This window comes from Lontra canadensis, unplaced genomic scaffold (assembly GCF_010015895.1).
Source record: "Lontra canadensis isolate GAN:19392208 unplaced genomic scaffold, GSC_riverotter_1.0 scaffold14, whole genome shotgun sequence".
In the NCBI taxonomy this organism is placed as follows: Eukaryota; Metazoa; Chordata; class Mammalia; order Carnivora; family Mustelidae; genus Lontra; species Lontra canadensis.
Genome location: NW_022631008.1, coordinates 25,959,574 through 25,980,275, shown reverse-complemented (window position 1 = coordinate 25,980,275; position 20,702 = coordinate 25,959,574). Strand labels below are relative to the sequence as shown.

Sequence of the window (20,702 nt, the reverse complement as noted above, 5' to 3'; positions counted from 1 at the left end):
CTATTAGAACTAATATGTGAGTGTGATAAGAAAAACAACTATTTTGTGTCAAAGCCTAGGTATTTTATAGTAATGATAACCCTGTTCACACCCAGAGTGTGAACGTTTAGATTAGGACCTGAGCTTAGGATTCCCACCATCATTTCCCACTTTGCTCTTCCCATACCTTTTAAAATAACCACTTAAGAATCAAGCCCACAAAAAGTTAGTGACTTCTGCTTCTGCTACCTTTTAAGTAATAGGTATTTGCTACCTTGCTCTCTTATCTCCTGATCACTTATGACTAAGACAAAGGACTGCCCTTCCCCTAGATCATTCCCTCCCCATCCCCAACCCTGCCACCCTGCCACTTCTAAATCCTGTGACTCTACCTCCTTTGTGTAGGTGTACTGAAACTGTACCTTCAACCAAAATGACCCCATGGGTTTCACTTCTCAAAGTGAAAGTTCAATGCTGAGTGAGCTATCTGTTGACCCCATGTGAGTGGCTTGTGCCCCCCAATTCAACAGGTCATAATCCACATATTCTTAATTCAACACACCAGCTCCACCTTCTCAACATGATGACTTTGGCAAAGTTTCAGGATATAAAGTCAATATATAAAAATTAACTCAATTTCTGTACACTAGTAACAAGCAATTGTTAAATCAAATTTAAAATCCCATTTGCAATAAATATCAAAACTTGTAAAATACTCAGGAGTAGTAAAATTTCTACACTGAAAATTACAACACATTGCTGAGAGAAACTAAATATCTAAAAAATGGATAGATACACCATGGATTAAAGGACTCTATTATATGATCCTAAAATGTATAAATTCAGATAATCCCAATTACAAACATTTTAAAAAATTTAATCTGTCATGCAAAACTAACTGAAAGAAAATGCTCTCTATACACATGGTTTAAGTGTTTTTCTAGCATAATATCACCTAAAGGTAAGTTTATTTTTCTTTTTCCTTTATCAATGTTTGCTATGCTCTGTTTCTATGTTTCTTTCCCTGTTATTTTCTCCACTACTATTACTATTACAATAGAGGTTTTTGGTTTCATCTTGTTAGCTTGTTTAAATGTCTTTATGAAAAAAGTGCCCTATGTATGAAGTAAAAATGAAAAGAAGAAAATCTTCTTGTAGTAGGTCATGTGCATGGAATTTCATTCTATATAAATCTGAATTACACACATGTGAAATATCTTAATAATTCAAATATTAATAAATCCTCATTTTAAACAAATAATTTTAATTTACAGAAATATTTCAATTGGGGCACCTGGGTGGCTCAGTGGATTAAGCCTCTGCCTTCGGCTCAGGTCATGATCTCAGGGTCCTGGGATCAAGCCCTGCATCAGGCTCTCTGCTTAGCAGGGAGCCTGCTTCCCCCTCTCTCTCTGCCTGCCTCTCTGCCTACTTGTGATCTCTCTTTCTCTCTGTCAAGTAAATAAATAAAATCTTAAAAAAAAAGAAATATTTCAATTAAAATAATAATCTTATCATTAAAAAAAAAGATTCAATGTTACTAAGATTCAGTTCTCCCCAAATGGATCTATAAATTCAATGAAACCCAAATCACAATCCCAATAGGCTTATTAGAAATGGAAAAGCTGACTGTAAAATTCATATGTAAATCCATAAGACCTAGATAGCCAAAACAACTTTGGAAAAGAATAAATTTGGAAAACTTAAACTTCCTGATTTCAAGAATAAATTTGGAAAACTTATACTTCCTGATTTCCTATTACTATCAAACTATAATAATGAAAACAAGGTAGTAATGCCATAAAGAAAAATAAACTGATCAACTGAACAAAATAGAGAGTTTAAGAATCAACTCACAGTTATACAACTAATCTTTAACAAGAGTACCACAGGAATTCAATAAAGAAAGAATGATCTTTTCAACAAATGAGACTGGACAATTGATGCACAGAATGTCAAGCCCTGTGGTTGCCAGCCTCCAAGAATCCTTAATGATTCTCATTTCCTGGTATTCATGCCCTTACATAGTCCTCTCCCACTAAACAGAACTGACCTGCATAACCAACAGAAATTGTGGAAATGATGGAGTGCAAATCCTGAGGCTAAGTCAAAAAAGACATTGTAGCATCACCCTTCTTTCTCTTAGAACACCCTGTCTGGGCAAATCCAGCAACCACATCATAAAGACAGTCAGGGAGTCCTATGGAAATGTCCATGAGGTGAGAAACTGAAGCCTCTAATCAACAACCAGCTCAACCTGCCAAGCACATGAAGTGAGCTATCTGGAAGCAAATCCTCGAGCCCAGTCAAGCCTTCAGATGACCGTAGCCTGGATGACATCTTAACTGCAACTTCATGAGACCCTGAGCCCGAACCACTTAGCTAAGTCACCCCCAGATTCCCGACCTACTGAAACTGTGTGAAATATTAAATATTTATTGTTGTCTAAAGCCACTAAGTTTTGGAATAATTTGTTACGCCACAATAGATAAGTAATGCAACCACATACAAAATTATTTTAATATGAAACACACCCCTAAATGTAAAAGTTAAAAGTATAAATCTTTCAGAGAAACCATAGGAAAGTATCTTTGTGCTCTAGGAATAGGTAAAGATTTCTTAGGACACAGAAAACAATAAACACAAAAGAAAAACTTGATAAATTAAACTTAGTTGAAATGAAAAATTTTAGCTCATCAAAAGATCATTAACACAGTGTGTACACATATCAGATCATCACATTGTATACTTAAAATATCTTACAATTTTGTCAGTTATATGTCAGTAATGCTGAAAAAAAATTAAGAAAATGGAGTAGCCAAGCCACTTACTGAAAGAAAATAATCACAAACATATATCACAAAGGACTTAATTCCAGATTATATACAAAACTAAAAATAAAAAATAAAAAGACAAACAGCCCAATTATTTTTAAGTGGGCAAAAGTCTTTGACATTTCACAAAGGAAGATATAAAAATTGCCAAAAAGCACGTGAAAAGATGCTCAATACCATCAGTTATTCAGGGAATGCAAATTAAAACCATAATAAGATACCACTATACAGGCAGAAGAATAAGTGAATCTCAAAAAACTAACACCACCAAATGCTGACAAGGATACGGAGCAATGGAGATTTTCATACCCTGCTGTTGTAACCACCTAACATCACCTCTGTGACTAGCAATTTCATTCTTAGGTATTTACCAAAAGAAATGAAAACGTACAACCACAAACGTACTTGGTCAAGACTGTCCACAGCTGGCCTGACAACAGCCTAAATGTGGAAACAGTCTAAATCAATAGGGAAAATGGATAAACCACCTGTGGAATATGTATACGATGGACTACTACTCGATAATAAAAAGGAACCAACTACTGATACAATATGGATGAACTTCAAAGACATGCTGAGCAAAAAAAAAGCTAGACTCAAATTGGAAAGTTTTTCAATAGGCATATTTAACCTAAGGTTAAAAGGGAAAGAATATTAGTTGCCAGTGAAGAAAAGGGAGCAAGTGACTGGATAGGGACACAAGGCAACTTTCCGGGGCAGGACAGGGACGTGGTTAACATACATATACACTTTCTTTCCATATTCTATAGCTTAGATTTGTGCCTTGCAATTTACCTAATCTTTAAAGAAAAAGGACCTTATAAAATAAGTGATGGGTAGGGAGTGGAATGAGTTATAGCTAATAAGGTTAATTTTGTGCGTGTCTGGGTGGCACAGTTGGGTTGAGTGTCCAACTCTGGGTTTCAGCTCAGGTGGTGATCTCAGGGTTGTGAGATCAAGCCCCACATCAGACTCTGCATGCAGCATGGACTCTGCTTAGGACTCACCCTCTCCCTCTGCCCCTTTCCCCTGCAGTGTGTGCTCTCCCTCTCTCAAAAATAAATAAATCTTAAAAAAAGAAAAGAAAGGTAATTTTGGAGCTGGTGATAGTTATGTGGAAGTTTATTATATTATTCTGCTTATTTTGTATTTTTTCAAAATTTCCATAATAAAAAAGCCAAAAACAAAAAAACCCAAAGACACACAAACCATAAACCCAATGTTCTAAATTATTTGGTTCATCACGAATATAATTACTCTGTCAAATAGAGCCATAAAGGTTTCTAATCACTGATTCTCAGTTTCTATATGTAATCTGTCCCAATCCAGTTACAAACTACCTATGCCTGGCACCAGGTACCAGACCACACTCTCAATAGCACTGTTCTCTCTGCCTCATTCTTTTCTTCACTGAATAATAGTGAACAGTAGTGATAGTAGTAACAGGATCTCCTTCTTCAAGGTTTTATGAGGATTAAATAATAAAATATATGTAGACCAGTGGCTGGCATAGAAGTTCCATAGGCATTAGCTATTCTTCTCATTAATTAAACCTGCTACAGCTTTTTTTTTTAATTCCTAGGATCTAGTTAGTTGCCAGGAATTTCATGGTTTTTTTTTTTTCCTGAGCTATGTATGTCCTTTAATCTTTGAGCTTATTACTCAAACAAATCTTTCTGCTTAAATTTTTAAGTCAAAATATATAAAAGAAGAGTCACATACTCTATTGATGAGGAAACTGAGGTTCAACGATTAAATGCAGCAGACATTTCTCAGGGTGGTTGCCCTGGCCCAACCATTCCTGGAAACAAAGTCAGGATTACCAGATCCCTTGGGGCGCCTGGGTGGCTCAGCGGGTTAAAGCCTCTGCCTTCGGCTCAGGTCATGATCCTGGGATCGAGCCCCGCACTGAGCCCCACATCGAGCTCTCCACTCAGCGGGGAGTCTGCTTCCCTTCCTCTCTACCTCTGCCTGCCTGTCTGCCTACTTGTGATCTCTGTCTGTCAAATAAATAAAATCTTTTAAAAAAAAGGGATTGCCAGATTCCATCCCCGCCACATGATTTGTCCATCCAGGGCCAGATTACCAATCACAGCTGAGCCAATCAGATTTCTTCTCCTAGTACCTATGGTCTAGTCTTTGGCAGCACTCTGAGTGGGTTCTCTAACCCTGCTGTCTTGTTCCTGCCTTTCCAGAAGCTAGGGAGTTAGGTTCTTCCAGTGATTCCATGCAATGGCTCCTCCAGCATCCTTCTGATAAACTCATCTTTTGTCTCTAAGCTGGCTGGAGTTAGTTTCCATTCGTTAGGTGACTGAGAGGGGTAACAACCAAGTTCTAGAACACACATCTCTTCATGTTAGACATTCTCAACGAGTACCTACTGGAAACCTACTGTCTGCAAGGCACGGTACCAGATCTGTGCTGGGAGGACTGGCAGGTTGTGACACGAGAAGGAGGAGGGGGACTTTGCAAAGAACGAGTGGCTGAACACACTCTGGGTAGGTATAAAGAACTGAAAGCAATACAGTTTTACTGCAGAATAAGGTACATAAAGGCACAGAGTTAATTCTCAGTAAATATTTGCTGAATTGATATTAAATTAGATATAAGACCGACAGGTTTTGGACAAATCACCTAAGGCTTTGAATGCCAAACTAAGAGATTCAGAATCTACTCCCCTCAAATGGGGGCTATTGAAGGTTTCTGAGCAGAAGAGCCCTGTAATACGAGTTGTGCTTTCGAAAGAACACTAACATCTCAGCCAGTCCTAATGAATGCTCAGCTTATTAAGGAGCTGAGCTTCTGTGTTTTAAGCAGAGTATTTATGTTTCCTACAAGGACATTTACCAGGACATTGTACAGAAAACAGGCTTTATTTCAATGTCAAAATATTTCTGTATGACTTGCCTCAGAGAACAACTGAAGACATCTATGAATATTATAATTTCATCTTCTGGTCTGGATCTAATCAAATGAAGTTGCTAACAAAATTAATTTAGGGTCAACAATTTTTCTCCACTAATTGTGACCCGAGGCAGATGTGCAATAAGAACCATGTTATAACCAATAAGGGTTAAGTACCTACTTAATCTAATGGAAGACAACTCAAGTTTCATTGAATGCGCCTTATAAAACACTCTACAGCACAACAGGAAGGTCTCTGGCATATGCAATCTTATTACTGTCAAGTGCAATTTTAAACACAGATCCTAAAATCACTGTTACCCCAAGTCAGAAAAGCTATACTTTATTTTTCAACCACACAAATGACAAAGTATGTACTTCTATAAACACTATTCCATTAAATCTTTGAGAACTAGAATCTAAACACAAAAACTGATCTTATTCTACTCGTAACTGTTTACATGGCCACTCGAAGTAATAAAAAGTGTTGTAAAAAAGTCAAGCGAAAAGCAAAATGTTATCCAAACAAATGTCTTTAAACAAAATAAGTCTTCCTTTCAAATAGAGAGAGCCAAGCATTTTAGCAATAAAAGTGCACATAATTAACCTCAATCATAGTGACTGGTATGCCATGGAATAGGAAAACACACAAATTACCCATTCAAAGGTCAAAAATATTTTTTCATAGCCTTGCCTGTACTGTAAGTAGCGAACTGCAAAACGCTAACAGACTTTCTGAAAGTTCTTTAAAAGTATCCAGAAACTCGTTCAGAACTTCAGAAGAGTTTCGGAGATACCACAAGCACCTGTTTCCAGTGTGTCCCAACCGTTGCTTTTAAGTGGAAACATGTACAAGCAAAAGCAGCAGTTCCCTGGGTGCGATGACAAGGCAAAGCCCCCTCAGACACAAGCCCAAGGCTGGGATTAGGGACCCAGGGAGGCGGGTGCTGCCACCGTACCCCCGCGCGTGCCCCACTGTGGCCCACCGCGCCGGGAACTTACAGCTCTGGTCTCATACAGAACCAGCTTCTGGACGGAGCTGATGATGGGGGCGGCGGCCGCGGGCATGGTCGGAGCAAGTTGGGGCTCCCACGACAGGACACCAGGCCGCGGCCCAGGGTGCGGCGGCCTCCGGACTGCCCCAGGAGTCCGGGAGAGAAGACACCTCAGACCTCCGACACCGGATCTAGCCAGAAAACACCACTGGGCACTAAATACACAGGAGACCGGGTACAGCTCAGGTGTTTCCTGATCCCGGCTCGCGACCTGCAGGCAAACCCCGCCCCAGGCACGTCGGAGGCGGGGCTTCAGGAGATACCGTAGAGAGGGCGCGTAGAGGCTCCCAGAACCTGCGTGCTGCCTAGGGAGGAAGCGAAGGGCGCCATTTTTGGTGCGGGCAGGAGAAAAAGTGGGCGGAGAAAAAGTCGCGCGGTTTGTTTAGACTCTCGCTTCATCTGGTCCACCTCTGTGGAAAAGGGGGAGGATTTGCGACTGAGTTGCTTCTTTTGAAGCGCTTCGCCGAATTGTAGATAGATCCATTCGAAGTTGGTCTTTTTTTCTCTTCCTACCTCGGCCCTCTTTTTCCTGGAGACAGAGGATAGCCCTTCCCCGACTGTCGGTGTTTTTCCCCTTGCATCGCTTTGTTATGCATTTTAACCCTTTGAGAGTCTTCTTTAAATCACCTTAAAAAAAAAAAATCACCTGAAGTTGGACATCGTGGACTTTGCCACATATTTGTGGCGGAGACTGGCTATTTGTCAATTCCACAAGGGGTCTGGCAAGCGTAGCGTCCTGTGGTGTGGCACCGGCTTTGGAGACAGGCTTCCATTTGATGTGTGTGAACGTAAGTGAGTAGTGTACATACTGTCTCTAATCGTCACCCTCTATATCTGTGAAAAGGAATGTGTAATAAATACGAAGTGAAGTGCAAAAGTGAATACGTAAGATTTTTAAAAACGAATGAATTACAAACCGGCCTCCCAAGAGGCCCTGCGCGAAGCCCTGCCAGGGGTTACCCAGGCAACCGGTCTACACACGCGGAGGCACTCGAGGCGGCTGCTGGGGCCTGGCGGGTGGGGTCCTGTGGGCTCCTGAGGACTGTGCTGTGGCGGGGTAAGTAGGGGTCGTAAGTCCCCCGCCCCGACGCGTTTTGTATCAATTGATTGGAACCTCACCTGCGAAGATCCCAGACCAGTTAATTTTCTTATAAAACTGAAGTTTGGGTTCTCTCGGTAAAGTAGTTTTCACACCATTTTCCCTTCCAACGACTAACGTCTTCATTCCACAAATATTTACTGAGCACCTGCTAGAAGACTATAAGGCGTCGCCACAGCAGAAGTACTAGGTTTTCCGGGGTGGGGGGTGGGGTGGGGGGCTGGAAACCACAGAACCCACTACTAGAGGGTTTCCCAATGGCTAAAAATGTGAGGGAACTTTTAAAAACTCTGTTGAATTATAGTATAAACGCATAACATAATGTGATATTCGAGATTATGTTACTTAACAAGGAGATGTCAGAGATAATATTGTAAATTTAAAATTGAGAAATTACCAAATTTTTTAAATAAATGTTTAATTATTTAGTATTTTAATTTTCTTTCATAGTTTAGTCCTGCTTAAGAACTGGAAAGATGGTCAGGTCCGTTCTGGCATTTTACATTGACTTGGATCTTCCAGCTGAGAAGAATATTTCTGTTTTGTTTCATAATGGAAACCAATTAATCTGAAATCAAGTATTAAATATATGAAATCAAGTATTAAATACATATTAAAATTTCATATGAAATCAAGTATTAATTAAATTAAATTAATTGCACTAATATTTTCATTTAGGATAACAACTTTTACAATATCTGTGGATTTCTGGTTTCCAATATTAGTTTTCATTTATTCTATTATACTGTAACAGCACTTCCATTTGAACATTTTCTCCGTTTGGTTCACCTAGAAGCAGATCCTGAGACAAAAATTCGAAGTCAAGAGCTTTATATAGGAAGTAATCCCGGGAAACAGCATCAATGAGCAGAAGGAAGTTGACCAAGGGAATATTATCAAGCAAATGTCTCTGTGGGCTGAAATCACTGGAGAATCCTGAGATGTGTGTCTCAGAGTAATTCCCTCTTAAGGGAGAGCATATTAAGGGAAGGGAATAATGACACAAGGATGTAATTGTTAAAGGTCGCCACAGAGTGTGTTTGCTAACCCCTCTCATAGTTTCATTCGCATGCCTGTTCCCCAGAAGTCGTTTTCTTTTGTCTTTCAATCTTGCTCCTCTCAGGTCCTGGGCCAAACCATCAGTATTGTCCTCCAACCTGAGGACCTAGGAATACTGCTTAAATCTCTCCCCACAGGACCACCTGGGGGCTCAATCGATTAAGCGTCTGCCTTGGGCTCAGGTCATGGTCTCAGGTCTTGGGATGGAGCCCTGTGTCTGACTCTCTGCTCAACTGGGAGTCTGCTTCTCCCTCTCCCTCTCTGCATTTGTGCTCTCTCTCTCTCTCTCTCTCTCTCACTCCCTCTTTAAATAAATAAATAAAATATTTTTTAAAAAAACCTCTGCCCACAAGGAGGATTTCCCTTAATCATCATCATGTAGGGCTACCCCCCAAGTGGGATTAAAGTCTGGAAGGATTCCATTTATAGCTTGCACTAATATATCCTGATTCATCCATGATTTTTAAAAGATTTTCTATCAGCTGTTCCTAAGGAATTCCATATGAGGTATGAGCTAAAAGAGAGACATTGGTGAGCAAGAGACAGGTGACATGGAGTTTGGGCTGCTTTTTTATGAAACTTATTTGTACCCTTCAGATCTGCTTGGAACTGATCCCAGTGTTCCATTTTTATCATTTGGTGGATTGCTGCTATGCCTGTCCAACTTGAGGTCTTGATCTGACATACCCAGCTCATGATGGCACTTCCATTTCCAGAGTCACCTGATGTCCCATAGTCAGGCATTCATCCTCTCCCCTAGCCCAGAGCATTGCCAAGAGCAGCTGCTTGAGTGGGAAATGGTTCTCTGCTGCAGACACCAGTGATCTACACTGAGAGGTTTCTGTTGTGGCTTTGCTAAGACTCCAAAAGAATTCTTCCATGCTCTAAGTACCTCCCTGTCGCATCCTGGTATCTGGGCAGGTATATGGCCCAAGAAGCAGGCCTCTGGTATCATACACCAAAACTTCATCAGAGCTCTCTCTTTATCTGAGCTTCACCAAAACTTTCCAAGTCACCCATTAAATGGATCAGAACAGTATCCCCAAGTGTGCTACATTTATCTCCCAAAGCGAGAGACTTATAAAATACTACACCCCTTCTTTCAGAGGTAGAATGAGTAAGGTACAATAACTTGTCCTTTACCTTGAAGAGAATATCTCAGAATGACCCAGACCACCAGTCTTTTAAAACTTGACCAAAGCAGGGCTGCCTGGGTGGCTCAGTGGGTTAAGCCTCTGCCTTCAGCTCAGGTCATGATCTCAGGGTCCTGGGATCGAGTCCCGCATCAGGCTCTCTGCTAGGCAGGGAGCCTGCTTCCTTCTCTCTCTCTTTCTCTCTCTCTCTCTCTCTCTCTCTCTGTCTCTCTACTTGTGATCTCTCTCTGTCAAATAAATAAAAAAAAAATAAAATCTTAAAAAAAAAAAAACTTCACCAAAGTAACAAGCCTTTAATCCTTGTGAATTTATCTTCCACTTTCTGCTGCTCATGTGTCCTAGGAAGGCATCCTGGACATTTGCCCCTCCCTGCTCACCCGATATTATAGATCAACAAGACTCCTTTTTACTCTATTTGCTACAAACATGGGAGAGTCCTGGTGTAAAACCGAATGTCCCTTGCTGACATGAATGCAAACTGCTTCTAATATTCTTTTCTGATGGGGATTTAAAAAAACACAACACATTGGCCAGATGAGTAACTACCTACCAAGAATGAGAAGCTGTGTCCAGCTAGTAAAGCTCTCATCAGCACAATGGTTATAAATGAGGCTATTCCTTAATTAAGTTTTCAGTAATCCTCCATCATTTGTCATGATCTATCTTGTTTTTTTTTTTTTTATAGCCACACTGGAGAATTAAGCAGGGCTATGAATCTTTTAAATAGTTTGGATTAGCACCTTTCCATTCCATTCAATCAGAATGATTTACTCTTATTTATCTGGCCCAGAGGCCAAGGAGCCAGTAAGCAGTTTCATGAGCTTCCACTTGGCTTTTCTACCACATTGGCTCTTACTCCACAGGCAGGGAATCACTGTGAAGGTTTTGCCAGCTGCAATCCCTGTTAACATACTAGGAAAATAATCACGAAGTGATCCATAGACCCTGTACTATAGGATAGACTTGAGCCAAGTTTCCATTGATCACTGGTTTTCCATTTGCTTTCACTCTCACGGGGGGCCATGATGGCACTTTGAATCCACTGGTGTTGGTGTCAGCTCAGAGCCTGTGTCCTATTGACTTGGAAAGAAGAGGATAGTCCCATGTCCTCCATGTGTATTTCCCAAGTTAATGGTTATAGGTCCTCTTGGAGAAGGATTGGGGAATCCCTATTATGAATACTTGTTAGGTGTTGTGGGGCCTATTCTTAAGGGCTCCCTGCCTCTCCTTCAAGAAATGGGCTTTGGGGCTAAGAACTGGGCAAGGAATCATGATTTTCCACTGTGGCTGCTGATATCAGGCTTTGATTCATTTGCCCTTTGTCATTTTTAGATATGTAAGTTCATCAGCATTTTTGCTGACTGCTCATCTGTTTTGCCCCTAGAAATTCCGTGGCTTACCAGCCATCACCACAGATCTCTACAGATCTTGCTTGCTGTCATTCTGGACTTCCTACCCATTCTAGTAATTACACCTACTTTGCTTCTGATGGTTAAGTGCTGCCATCTGGCCTCTGCTCTCCCAGATTCTCTCATCCCCACTGAAACATGGGATCCCAGTATCATAGCAGCCTTTCTCCTACCTTCAGTCCTGGCCTACAAAGGACAGCCACCATTGAGCTTAGTAATGATACTAGTGCCTCACTAGTTCATTCCTTGTAGTCTTGAAGAAGGGAGTGTCCTCTGGCCATCCCAAAGAGCGGAGTTGGCTGATGTGTTCTCTGGCGTCATTTAACATGTCCTCCTTTAACAAATCCATCTAACATGTCACCTCTGTGAACCTTTCACACCCTACTCCATATTCTGCTATTCCAGAGGCATAGATTAAGTAAGGACCAGAGGCTACTTTCTGCACAAGTGCAATAAGCACAGCAAACTTAATCCTTCCCCCACTGAGATGTTGTAACTGCAAACCAACTGCCAGATGGGTGGAGTGAGGTGATCCCCAGATAGTCCTCTGCTGGGGATGTAAGGACGGCTAAGGTCCATCCTCCTATCACTCATGCCTAGTTTCCTGCCTAACACAGATAATCATGGGGTTCAAAGTACCTAGACATCCACATAAATGTTCCATCCCAAGCCTTAAGTTCCTGGTTTTAGTGCACTTAATACTCTAATAAATGCACCATCTCTCTAAAAGGTTTAGAAGCATTGTCTCCTTTATAACTACATTTTATGGTAGCATTACTTATTTTTTGTTACTAAAAAACTAAAAAAGTTCTTTTGTCATGAAGTTTTCATCTCAATCTTTTTAATATACTAGTAATAATTATAATAATATTATAATTATCATATTGTTATAATATATTATATAATTATAATATATAATATTATATTATTATTATAATAATAAACTATTTCTTGTTCCATAATGACATCTTAAAGAAATATTGGTATATTAAGCCCATTTGAATATTCTTAAATTCCACAGAGAAATATAATCATATTCCATTTACCTGGAAGCATATGGCCCACATAATCCATTTTTATTGCCATGAACATTGTCTCAGACCAATGGGACATAGTTATGTTCCATTTTTGAAGCCGCTTATTAAAGTCATTTTATAAGATTTTATAATTTTTCCATAAAGGGTTTGTATGTCTTTTATAATATTTAATCCTGGTCACTTTATTATTTTGCTGCAAAGATAAGTCTTTTTATCCTTAGTTACATTTTTTAGCTATTCATGCTATATAGAAATGCAACTAAATTTTGTATCATTTTGAATCCAGCAAATTGGATTAGTAGATTAATTATCAAAATTTATCTGTGATGTATTTGTTTTTATGTGGGCAATCATATCAATTGGGAATAATTATAATTTTCTTTCTTTTGTCTTGTCATGACCTGAAAAGAACATTTTTAATATTTAACCATTAAATGTAAAGTTTGTCTTTTGTTAATACTTTTTATCAGGTTAAAAAATTCCTTTCTATTCCTAATTGCTAAGAGATTTATCTCTTATTAATCATTAAAGGGTGTTGATTGTCTCATACTTTTTCTATATCTACTAAGATAATCATACAGTTTTTCCTCTTTTATTTTAATATGATAAATTAATTTCTCATATTAGGCCAACCTTGAGTTCCTGGGGAAAGCCCAACTTGGTCTTGATGTTACCTTGTTATATATTGCTGGATTCAATTAGCTAATATTAGGATTTTGTAAATCCTGTTTATGAATGAAATTGGTACATCATTTTGCTTTTTCATACTATTCTCTGATTTTAGGTGAAGTTTATAAGACCGATAAACTGATGTAAGAAGTCTCCACTTTATCTTTTCTCTAAAGAGTATAAGATTGTAAGTCTTGGAGCTTTTTTGAAAAACCATCTGGTTTCTTTGGTTGGAAGATTCTTAGTCACTGACTCAGTTTCCTTATGGCTATAGAACCACTCAGGTTTTCTCTTTTTTTCTTGAGAAGCTGATTTTTCTAGGAATTCATCAATTTTGTTTAAATTTTTTATTTGGGATAACTTTGGTTTATGATATCCTCACCTATCTATATTACATCTGTAGCATTGTTACTCTGTAGTCCTTCCTCTTTTATATATCTAATATTGTTTGATCAAGTAGACAATAAATCAGTAGGCATTATGGAAGATTTAACCAACAATATTCACAAACTTAATGTAAACTTCATTTAAAGAACACTACATTTTTAAAACAACGTAAATCACATGTACTTGTTAAGGAATTAGGGAATCTTTAAAAAAACAAAAACTACCATGTACTAGGCCATAAGGCAAACCACAACAAATTTCAAAAAATTAGTATACCATGGAGAACATTCTCTGATTAATGATAGATATTAAAAAAATTTTAATTTCAAGGTATAAGAAACCACACTTCTAAAATTGTTTAATTGTGCCTTCTATCTTCTTGATCAATCTTGACAGAAGTTTTCTATTTATACTCTTTTTCAAAATACTACTACTTAGCTTTGGTGACCCTCTCTATATGTTTGTTTTCTATTTTATTAACTTTTAAAATATATTTTTCTATTTTTCCTGGGTTTTTTTCCTCAACATCTTAAAAGTGGTGAGCTTATCTCACGTACTTTTCAGAGCTTCTTTGGTTCTAATGTAAGTACTTAAGGTTTCTAAATACTACCTTAGTTATATCTTCTAACTTTTGTTGTATGTGTTCTTTTTCAGTTTTATGTATTGTCTAATTTCCATTCGGATTTCTGTTAGAGCCATTGGTAGTCCCTACACATGTACACATAGACACATACATATCTGTGTAACATATATATGTATGTATACATATAGTATATTTAATTTGATCTTTAATCGAATATACACATCATAACATATATGTTTATGTATGTATATATGTATTTTTTCCTTAATTTAGTCTTTCAGAAACACTTCGTTTTAGCTGTCTTTTGTACAATATATAGTTAGATTTTGCTTTTTATTTCAAACTAAGAGCCTATTATTGTTTTAATAGATAAGTTTAACTTATTTGTGAATATCAGCAAAATCCTTGTGTTTAGTGATGTGGAATGTCTTTTAGGCTAAGTAAATTCTCAGGATAGTCTCATTCTCCCTCACCTGCCTGCCTCTTCTAACTAAATTAATCACTGACAATTTTATTCTTTCTTACCATAGTAGTTTATATTATGAATTCTCAAGAGGAGACAGAAGAGCATTCATTTGCAGATATATTTAGCGAAGATGAAGCTGAATATAACTTTTTGCTGTCTAAACCTGTTTGCTTTGTTATATTTGGGAAACCGGTAAGTTATCTTTCCTAACTTATTATTTACTCTATTTTTTTATTTTTAAAATCATAACATTATGTTACCATACAAGAATGAAAACCACATAATGTGCTAATTTTTTCAAGTATTAGACTTTCATTGTATGACTTGAAAAACTGATATAATATTGGTTGTAAGTTCTTAACTTTATCTTGTCTTGTACACTCTAAATGAAAAGGAACCTACATTGTACTTATCTTTGTTTTTACATTATGAAGAAATAGAATTCATCAAAGCATTGCACCATGACAATTGTTAGTAGTCTGTGATCCAAAGTTATTTCAAACATAATTTGCTTATAAAACTTTCTGTGAAATTTGTTATGAAGCTCTCTGGGTGTATGAAGACAGGACACTATGGAGACAAACTGGGGCTCTCCCATTAATATCTGAAGATACTGAGAGGCAATGTGTTTTACCTTTGCAGTGTGTTCACAGACCTATGTATTGTCTTTCCACAAAATAAAAAGAAACCAAAATGGATGACACAAGGTATCCTGCCTTGCTAGGCATTTCTAGTAAGGACCTCTAAATGAGCAGTATTTTCAGCCATTGAACTAGTTGGTCGTTACCATTAGAGAGCCTGAACTGGTGCATTAAAGGGCCTCTCCAGAACAGTAGATACTAAGGGCTGGATCCCACCCTTGATTTAATTTTATATAGACCCTGGGACAGGTACCAAAAAATGGTTCCAGTAACTTTCATTATGTTTCTTAACATTCAGTAGAGTTTCATAAGTCAAGAGTGAACATGTATGGAACTAGCAGGTATTATGCTAAGCGAAATAAGTCAATCAGAGAAAGACAACTGCCATATGATCTCACCAATACGTTGAATGTAAGAAACAAAACAGAGGATCATAGGGGAAGAGTGGAAAAAATAAAACAAGATGAAACCAGAGAGGGAGACAAACCATAAGAGACTCTTAATCATAGGAAACAAACTGAGAGTTGTTGGAGGGGAGGTGGGTAGAGGGATGGGGTTACTGGGTGATGGTCCTTAAGGAGAGTATGTGATAAAATGAGCACTAGGTATTATGTAAGACTGATGAATCACAGACCTGTACCTCTGAAACAAAAAATACATTATATGTTAATCAACTGAATTTAAGTTTTAAAATGTTTAAAATAAAAGTCAACAGTGAGAGCACTCAGATGCAAATGTTACTACATTAAAGTGATCTATCGTCTTGAAAATATTATACTTTTCAAAGATGTCCATTAAGTGGGAATTTTTTGTTCTTGGAAGTTACTAAGTGGAAGTCTGTCAAAACAGTCATGACTAAAAACTTTAGAAAAGAGATACAGTGATGGATTTCAATATAATCACAATGATATGTATTCAAAATTACAAAATTTGGCAGTCAAAAGAGGACAGTACCTGGAATGCCATAATGGTACAGCTGCCTGATTTCAGGGTTATTTTCTTAATTTAAAAAAGGTTATTTAAATCCCTTCAAAAAATGTGGCAAATGTGACAATAACTAAAGAAAAATTAAGCTATAAATATGTAGAGCCTACTGTTCATTAATTTTTGTGGACAAAAAATTCACTTGATAATATTCATGTATTGTAACCATCAATAGAGTCTTTTAAAATGAGAATATCTGTTTCACTGCCAAATGCCTGTGGGTTTTAAATAACATCTTTCTTTTTAAGGGGGTTGGGAAGACAACGTTAGCTCATCAGATAGCACAGACATGGAAATGTATTCGTGTAGAAGGTAAATTTTACCCTCCCCCCCAATATTTTATTATAAAAACTTTCAAATATGCATAAAAATGTGAAGAATTATACCATCTAGATTCTGTGATTAACATTTTGCTGTAATTTATCACACATCACTACCAACCAAGTGAATGTTATCTTCATGAGAGCATCAAGCTTATTTCTGCTTTTCAGTTAGTCTTAGTTTTGTTCATAGAAGTTAGGAGGGTGTATGGAATGTCTGACTTCATTCTATGGCCTCCAATTCTCTAATTCTCTCATTTAGAACTGCTGGAGACATACGTTTTGGTTATCTCCCTATGAAAGATGAGAAGAGAAGAAACTCTCACAGCTGTTCTTAAGAGCATTTTTCAAGACCTAATTATTTTTTACAATTTTATTTATTTATCTGAGAGAGAGAGAGAGAGAGCACAAGGTGGGGGCAGGGAAGAGCAGAGGGAGAGGGAGAACCAAGTTCCCCACCGAGCAGTGAGCTGGATGCAGGGCTCAATCCCAGAGTCCTGGGATCATGACCTAAGCCAAAGGCAGATGCTTAACCTACTGAGCCACCCAGGTGCCCCAAGACATAATTATTTTCAATGATAAATTTTATTTTTTATTATTTTGCTTTGCATTCTTTGCAGTATATAAGATGAGGACTGCTATCTTTATATAAAATATTCTTTTAATCAATAAAACTATTTTTGTCCTAATAGAAAAATAAGCAAAAGAGTGAATTGTCAATTCATAAAAGTAGAAATAAAAACAGACAAATATAAGAAAAAAGTTGTTATTCAAAGAAATTGTTGTTCAAAGAAATGGTAATTAAAATAACACTGATCCGAGGTGCTGGGTGGCTCAGTCCTTAAGCAGTTGCCTTTGGCTCAGGTCATGATCCCAGGGTCCTGGGATCAAGCCCCATATGGGGCTCTCTGCTCACCGGGAAGCCTGCTTCTCCCTCTCCTACTCCCCCTGCTTGTGTTCTTTCTCTCTCGCTATGTCTCTGTCTGTCAAATAAATAAATAAATAAATAAAATCTTAAAATAAAATAAAAAACACTGATCCATATTTGCCTATCAAATTGACAAGGAACCTTTAAAGTTTTTATAATTATTTTTGGCTAGAATGTTATGAAATGTTGATTCCATGAGCTGTTAGTGAACTTGCAATCTGGTATAATTTGGGGGAGAACAAGCATAGATGACTAGCAATGAGGGACTTAATTCAGTTCCTGAGTCCTCCCCTAGGTCTTGTCCCTATCACTTCTGTCCTGGGATGTCATCCATAAGGGATGGAATATTTCCTCTTAAAAAAAAAAAAAAACAAATCATTGGAATTCCAGCTTCAGGCCCCCTTTTTCTAATCAGTGTTTACCTATTTTTACATTTCTTGATGCATATTCCTTTCATTTAATCAGAGAGCAAAGTTAATGGGCTCTGGATATAACTCTATGGTTATAAAAGTATACAGACTAATAATACTTTGTGTATAATTTTGAGTGACACTTTAAAATTCCAAATCACTGTCCCGTACACAGCGTCATTTCAGCCTCACATTCTCTTGTGTGCTATACAGGGGATAAACGTGCAAGGCCCAGAGGTATTTAAGAAGTTAGCTTCCTCAAGATCTTTTAGCTAGAGAGTAGCAGCGACAAGTTCTTTGTGGAATGCATTCTGCTGCTTCATGCTTTGTTAGCTTAAGTGACATAATATGTATAAATGTGCTTTGTAAACTCTTAAAGTGATATGCAAATATTAATCTTTGTTACCATTAAAAACACAAATATGTTTCTTAATTTGGCAATTCTAATATCAGCTTGTGCTAATATTTTGAATTCATATTTTAGCTTTACCAATGTTGGAAGAACAGATTGCCAGGGAAACTGAATCAGGAGTTATGGTAAATCTAAGTGTCAAAATTATTATGATTAAAAAAAAAAAAAAGCTCTGTATCACAGAGGTATATACACTAATATACACTATCTTTGTTGGTTCTTAGCTGCAGTCAATACTGCTCAGTGGTCAAAGCATTCCCGAAGAACTTATCATAAAGCTAATGTTGGAGAAGCTCAACTCTCTGCAAGTTTCTCACTTTGGTATGTTTGTTTTTATAAATTGGTGGCTATCAAAGCAGCCTTAAAACTCATGCTTTAGTTGAGGCACACATAATTTCTGGAGTTGCTGTTTCCTTTGCCCTGAAGTAAGAATTCCAGAACCTGAATTCGTTAAGCAGCTTAGGTATTTTTTTTTTAAGATTTTATTTTTTTATTTGACGGACAGAGATCACAAGTAGGCAGAGAGGCAGAGAGAGAGGAAGGGAACAGAGAGCCCGATGCGGGGCTGGATCCCAGGACCCTAAGCTCATGACCTGAGCCAAAGGCAGAGGCTTTAACCCACTGAGCCACGCAGGCGCCCGCAGCTTACATATTTTTGTTTACTTCCTTTTATTCTTCAGACTCTACATTTGTAAACAAATAAATACATTTAAATGGTTCCATCTTCTTTGAGCACTGTGTTATCCAGGAAGGGATCGACACGCTCCCGTGGTCCTTACAGTGCAGACCGCCTCTGCTGACTGCTTTCCCATTCACTCGCAGTTTTATTACTGAGTCCTGTCGGCCTTCTTTGCATTCATCTGCACTTATAAGGCAGGAATTTCCTGACTGGTGCCAGCTTACCCTCCTGCCCCAGATATTGGCAGGCTTCTGTCTGTTCACCCAGTCCACCCTCTCTCTCTGGACCCAAGAAGTCTCCCTCCACTCCAACAAATGCTGAGCAGGGGTTTGGAGCCTCATTTCTCAAGACAAAGACTACTGAAGCTTAGAACGGCTAAATAGAAAAGAGCATACCCTATGACATTTGCGAAAGAAGGAAGTAGAAGATGGGCTGGGGAGAAGATCACCCACCCGAAATAGATTTATTGAATTAAAGAAGAAAAACTTAGCAAACTGCTTTATATCCTTAGTAAGTTAGGAGAGACGTCGTGACTCTTAAGAATATAGGGATAGAGCACTGGGTGTGGTGCATAAACAATGAATCTTGAAACACTGGAAAAATAAAATTAAATTTTAAAAAAAAGAATATAGGGATAAAAATAAAATGCAGTAAAGTAAAAATCATGACTGCCAAAGCAAGTCAATAATGGAAGTAGCAAAAGCAGACGTCCCTGCAAACTATGTCTGTATCATTTACATCTACAGGTAGAAAGATTTCTCTACATGTGGATGATATACAGAACAAACTACATCTATCCACCCACGTATAGAAAAATATCATCTATTATATATGTTGTTTTATATATATATATACATATACTTTGTCTACACATCAGTCTTCTAACTAGTGATCAGTGATAAAGAAGTTGACCTTGGGAAAACATCCAGAACGTAGGAGGTTAAATGAGTAAAAAGGACAATGACAGAATTCCAACACAGGTCCATAAATGCCCTCCAAAAGCATAGTGATTGAAGCTGAGGTCTTTATATGCATAGGCAGGCAACTATCTCCTTGTTTATATTTCATCTCCCCTTGCCTCTTGAAAAATTTAGAGTAATTTACCCCCAAAAACATGGTATAAATGATAAATATAGGCAAAAAGAGAAAAAATAATGAAAAAATAAACCTACTCAGTTATGCCATTCATGATGTTCAGAATCTTTTTAACTTCTTCTTGTGGAAGATTTCAAACAAAAGTAAAAGTGATATAAAACCCCCATGTGTCCCTCACCCAGCTTCTATGACAACTCTTGTCTCTTCTTGTTTTATGTGACCTCCTGCCCACATTCCTCTACTAACCTACTTTATTTTGAAGCTAATTCATATCATATCAGTTCATCTGTAAATGTTTTAGTATATATTTCAAAAAGGTAAGGAATATTTTTAAATCTAGCATCACATTACATTATCATGCCTACTAAATTAATAGTAAATCATCTACTGACCACTCTGTGGTTAGATTTCATTATTTGCCTTGTGTATTTTTTTTTTTCCTAGCTGATTTTTGGGTTTTGTTTTTTGGTTTTCTGTTTTTGGGTTTTATTTTGTTTGTTTTTTGGACTTTTTTTTTGTTTGTTTTATTTGTGTGTGTGTTGTTGTTTGTTCGTTTTGTTTGCTTAGGTTTTTTTTTTTGTTTTTTTTTTTTTTTTGG

General features: G+C 37.7%; 2 protein-coding genes across 5 annotated transcripts in view; one reads left to right on the top strand and one right to left on the bottom strand.

The window, feature by feature from the left end:
• FIG4 (FIG4 phosphoinositide 5-phosphatase) overlaps positions 1-7,007 on the bottom strand; it is a 120,226-nt gene extending 113,219 nt beyond the window's left edge. The window contains exon 1 of the mRNA XM_032858303.1: positions 6,720-7,007. Within this exon, the coding sequence (XP_032714194.1) occupies positions 6,720-6,785 (66 nt within the window). The 5' untranslated portion in view covers positions 6,786-7,007. The remainder of the gene's footprint in view (positions 1-6,719) is intronic.
• A 600-nt stretch (positions 7,008-7,607) lies between these two features.
• Positions 7,608-20,702, top strand: part of AK9 (adenylate kinase 9) — a 118,134-nt gene continuing 105,039 nt past the window's right edge. For 2 of the 4 annotated variants that reach the window (XM_032858301.1, XM_032858298.1), the window contains exons 1-5: positions 7,613-7,829; positions 14,700-14,827; positions 16,509-16,572; positions 18,403-18,455; positions 18,555-18,651. In XM_032858301.1, coding sequence (XP_032714192.1) covers positions 7,619-7,829; positions 14,700-14,827; positions 16,509-16,572; positions 18,403-18,455; positions 18,555-18,651 — 553 coding nt within the window. In that variant the 5' untranslated portion in view covers positions 7,613-7,618. Of the gene's footprint in view, positions 7,830-14,699; positions 14,828-16,508; positions 16,573-18,402; positions 18,456-18,554; positions 18,652-20,702 lie in introns of all 4 variants that reach the window. The other 2 variants (XM_032858300.1, XM_032858299.1) reach the window with 2 other exon arrangements.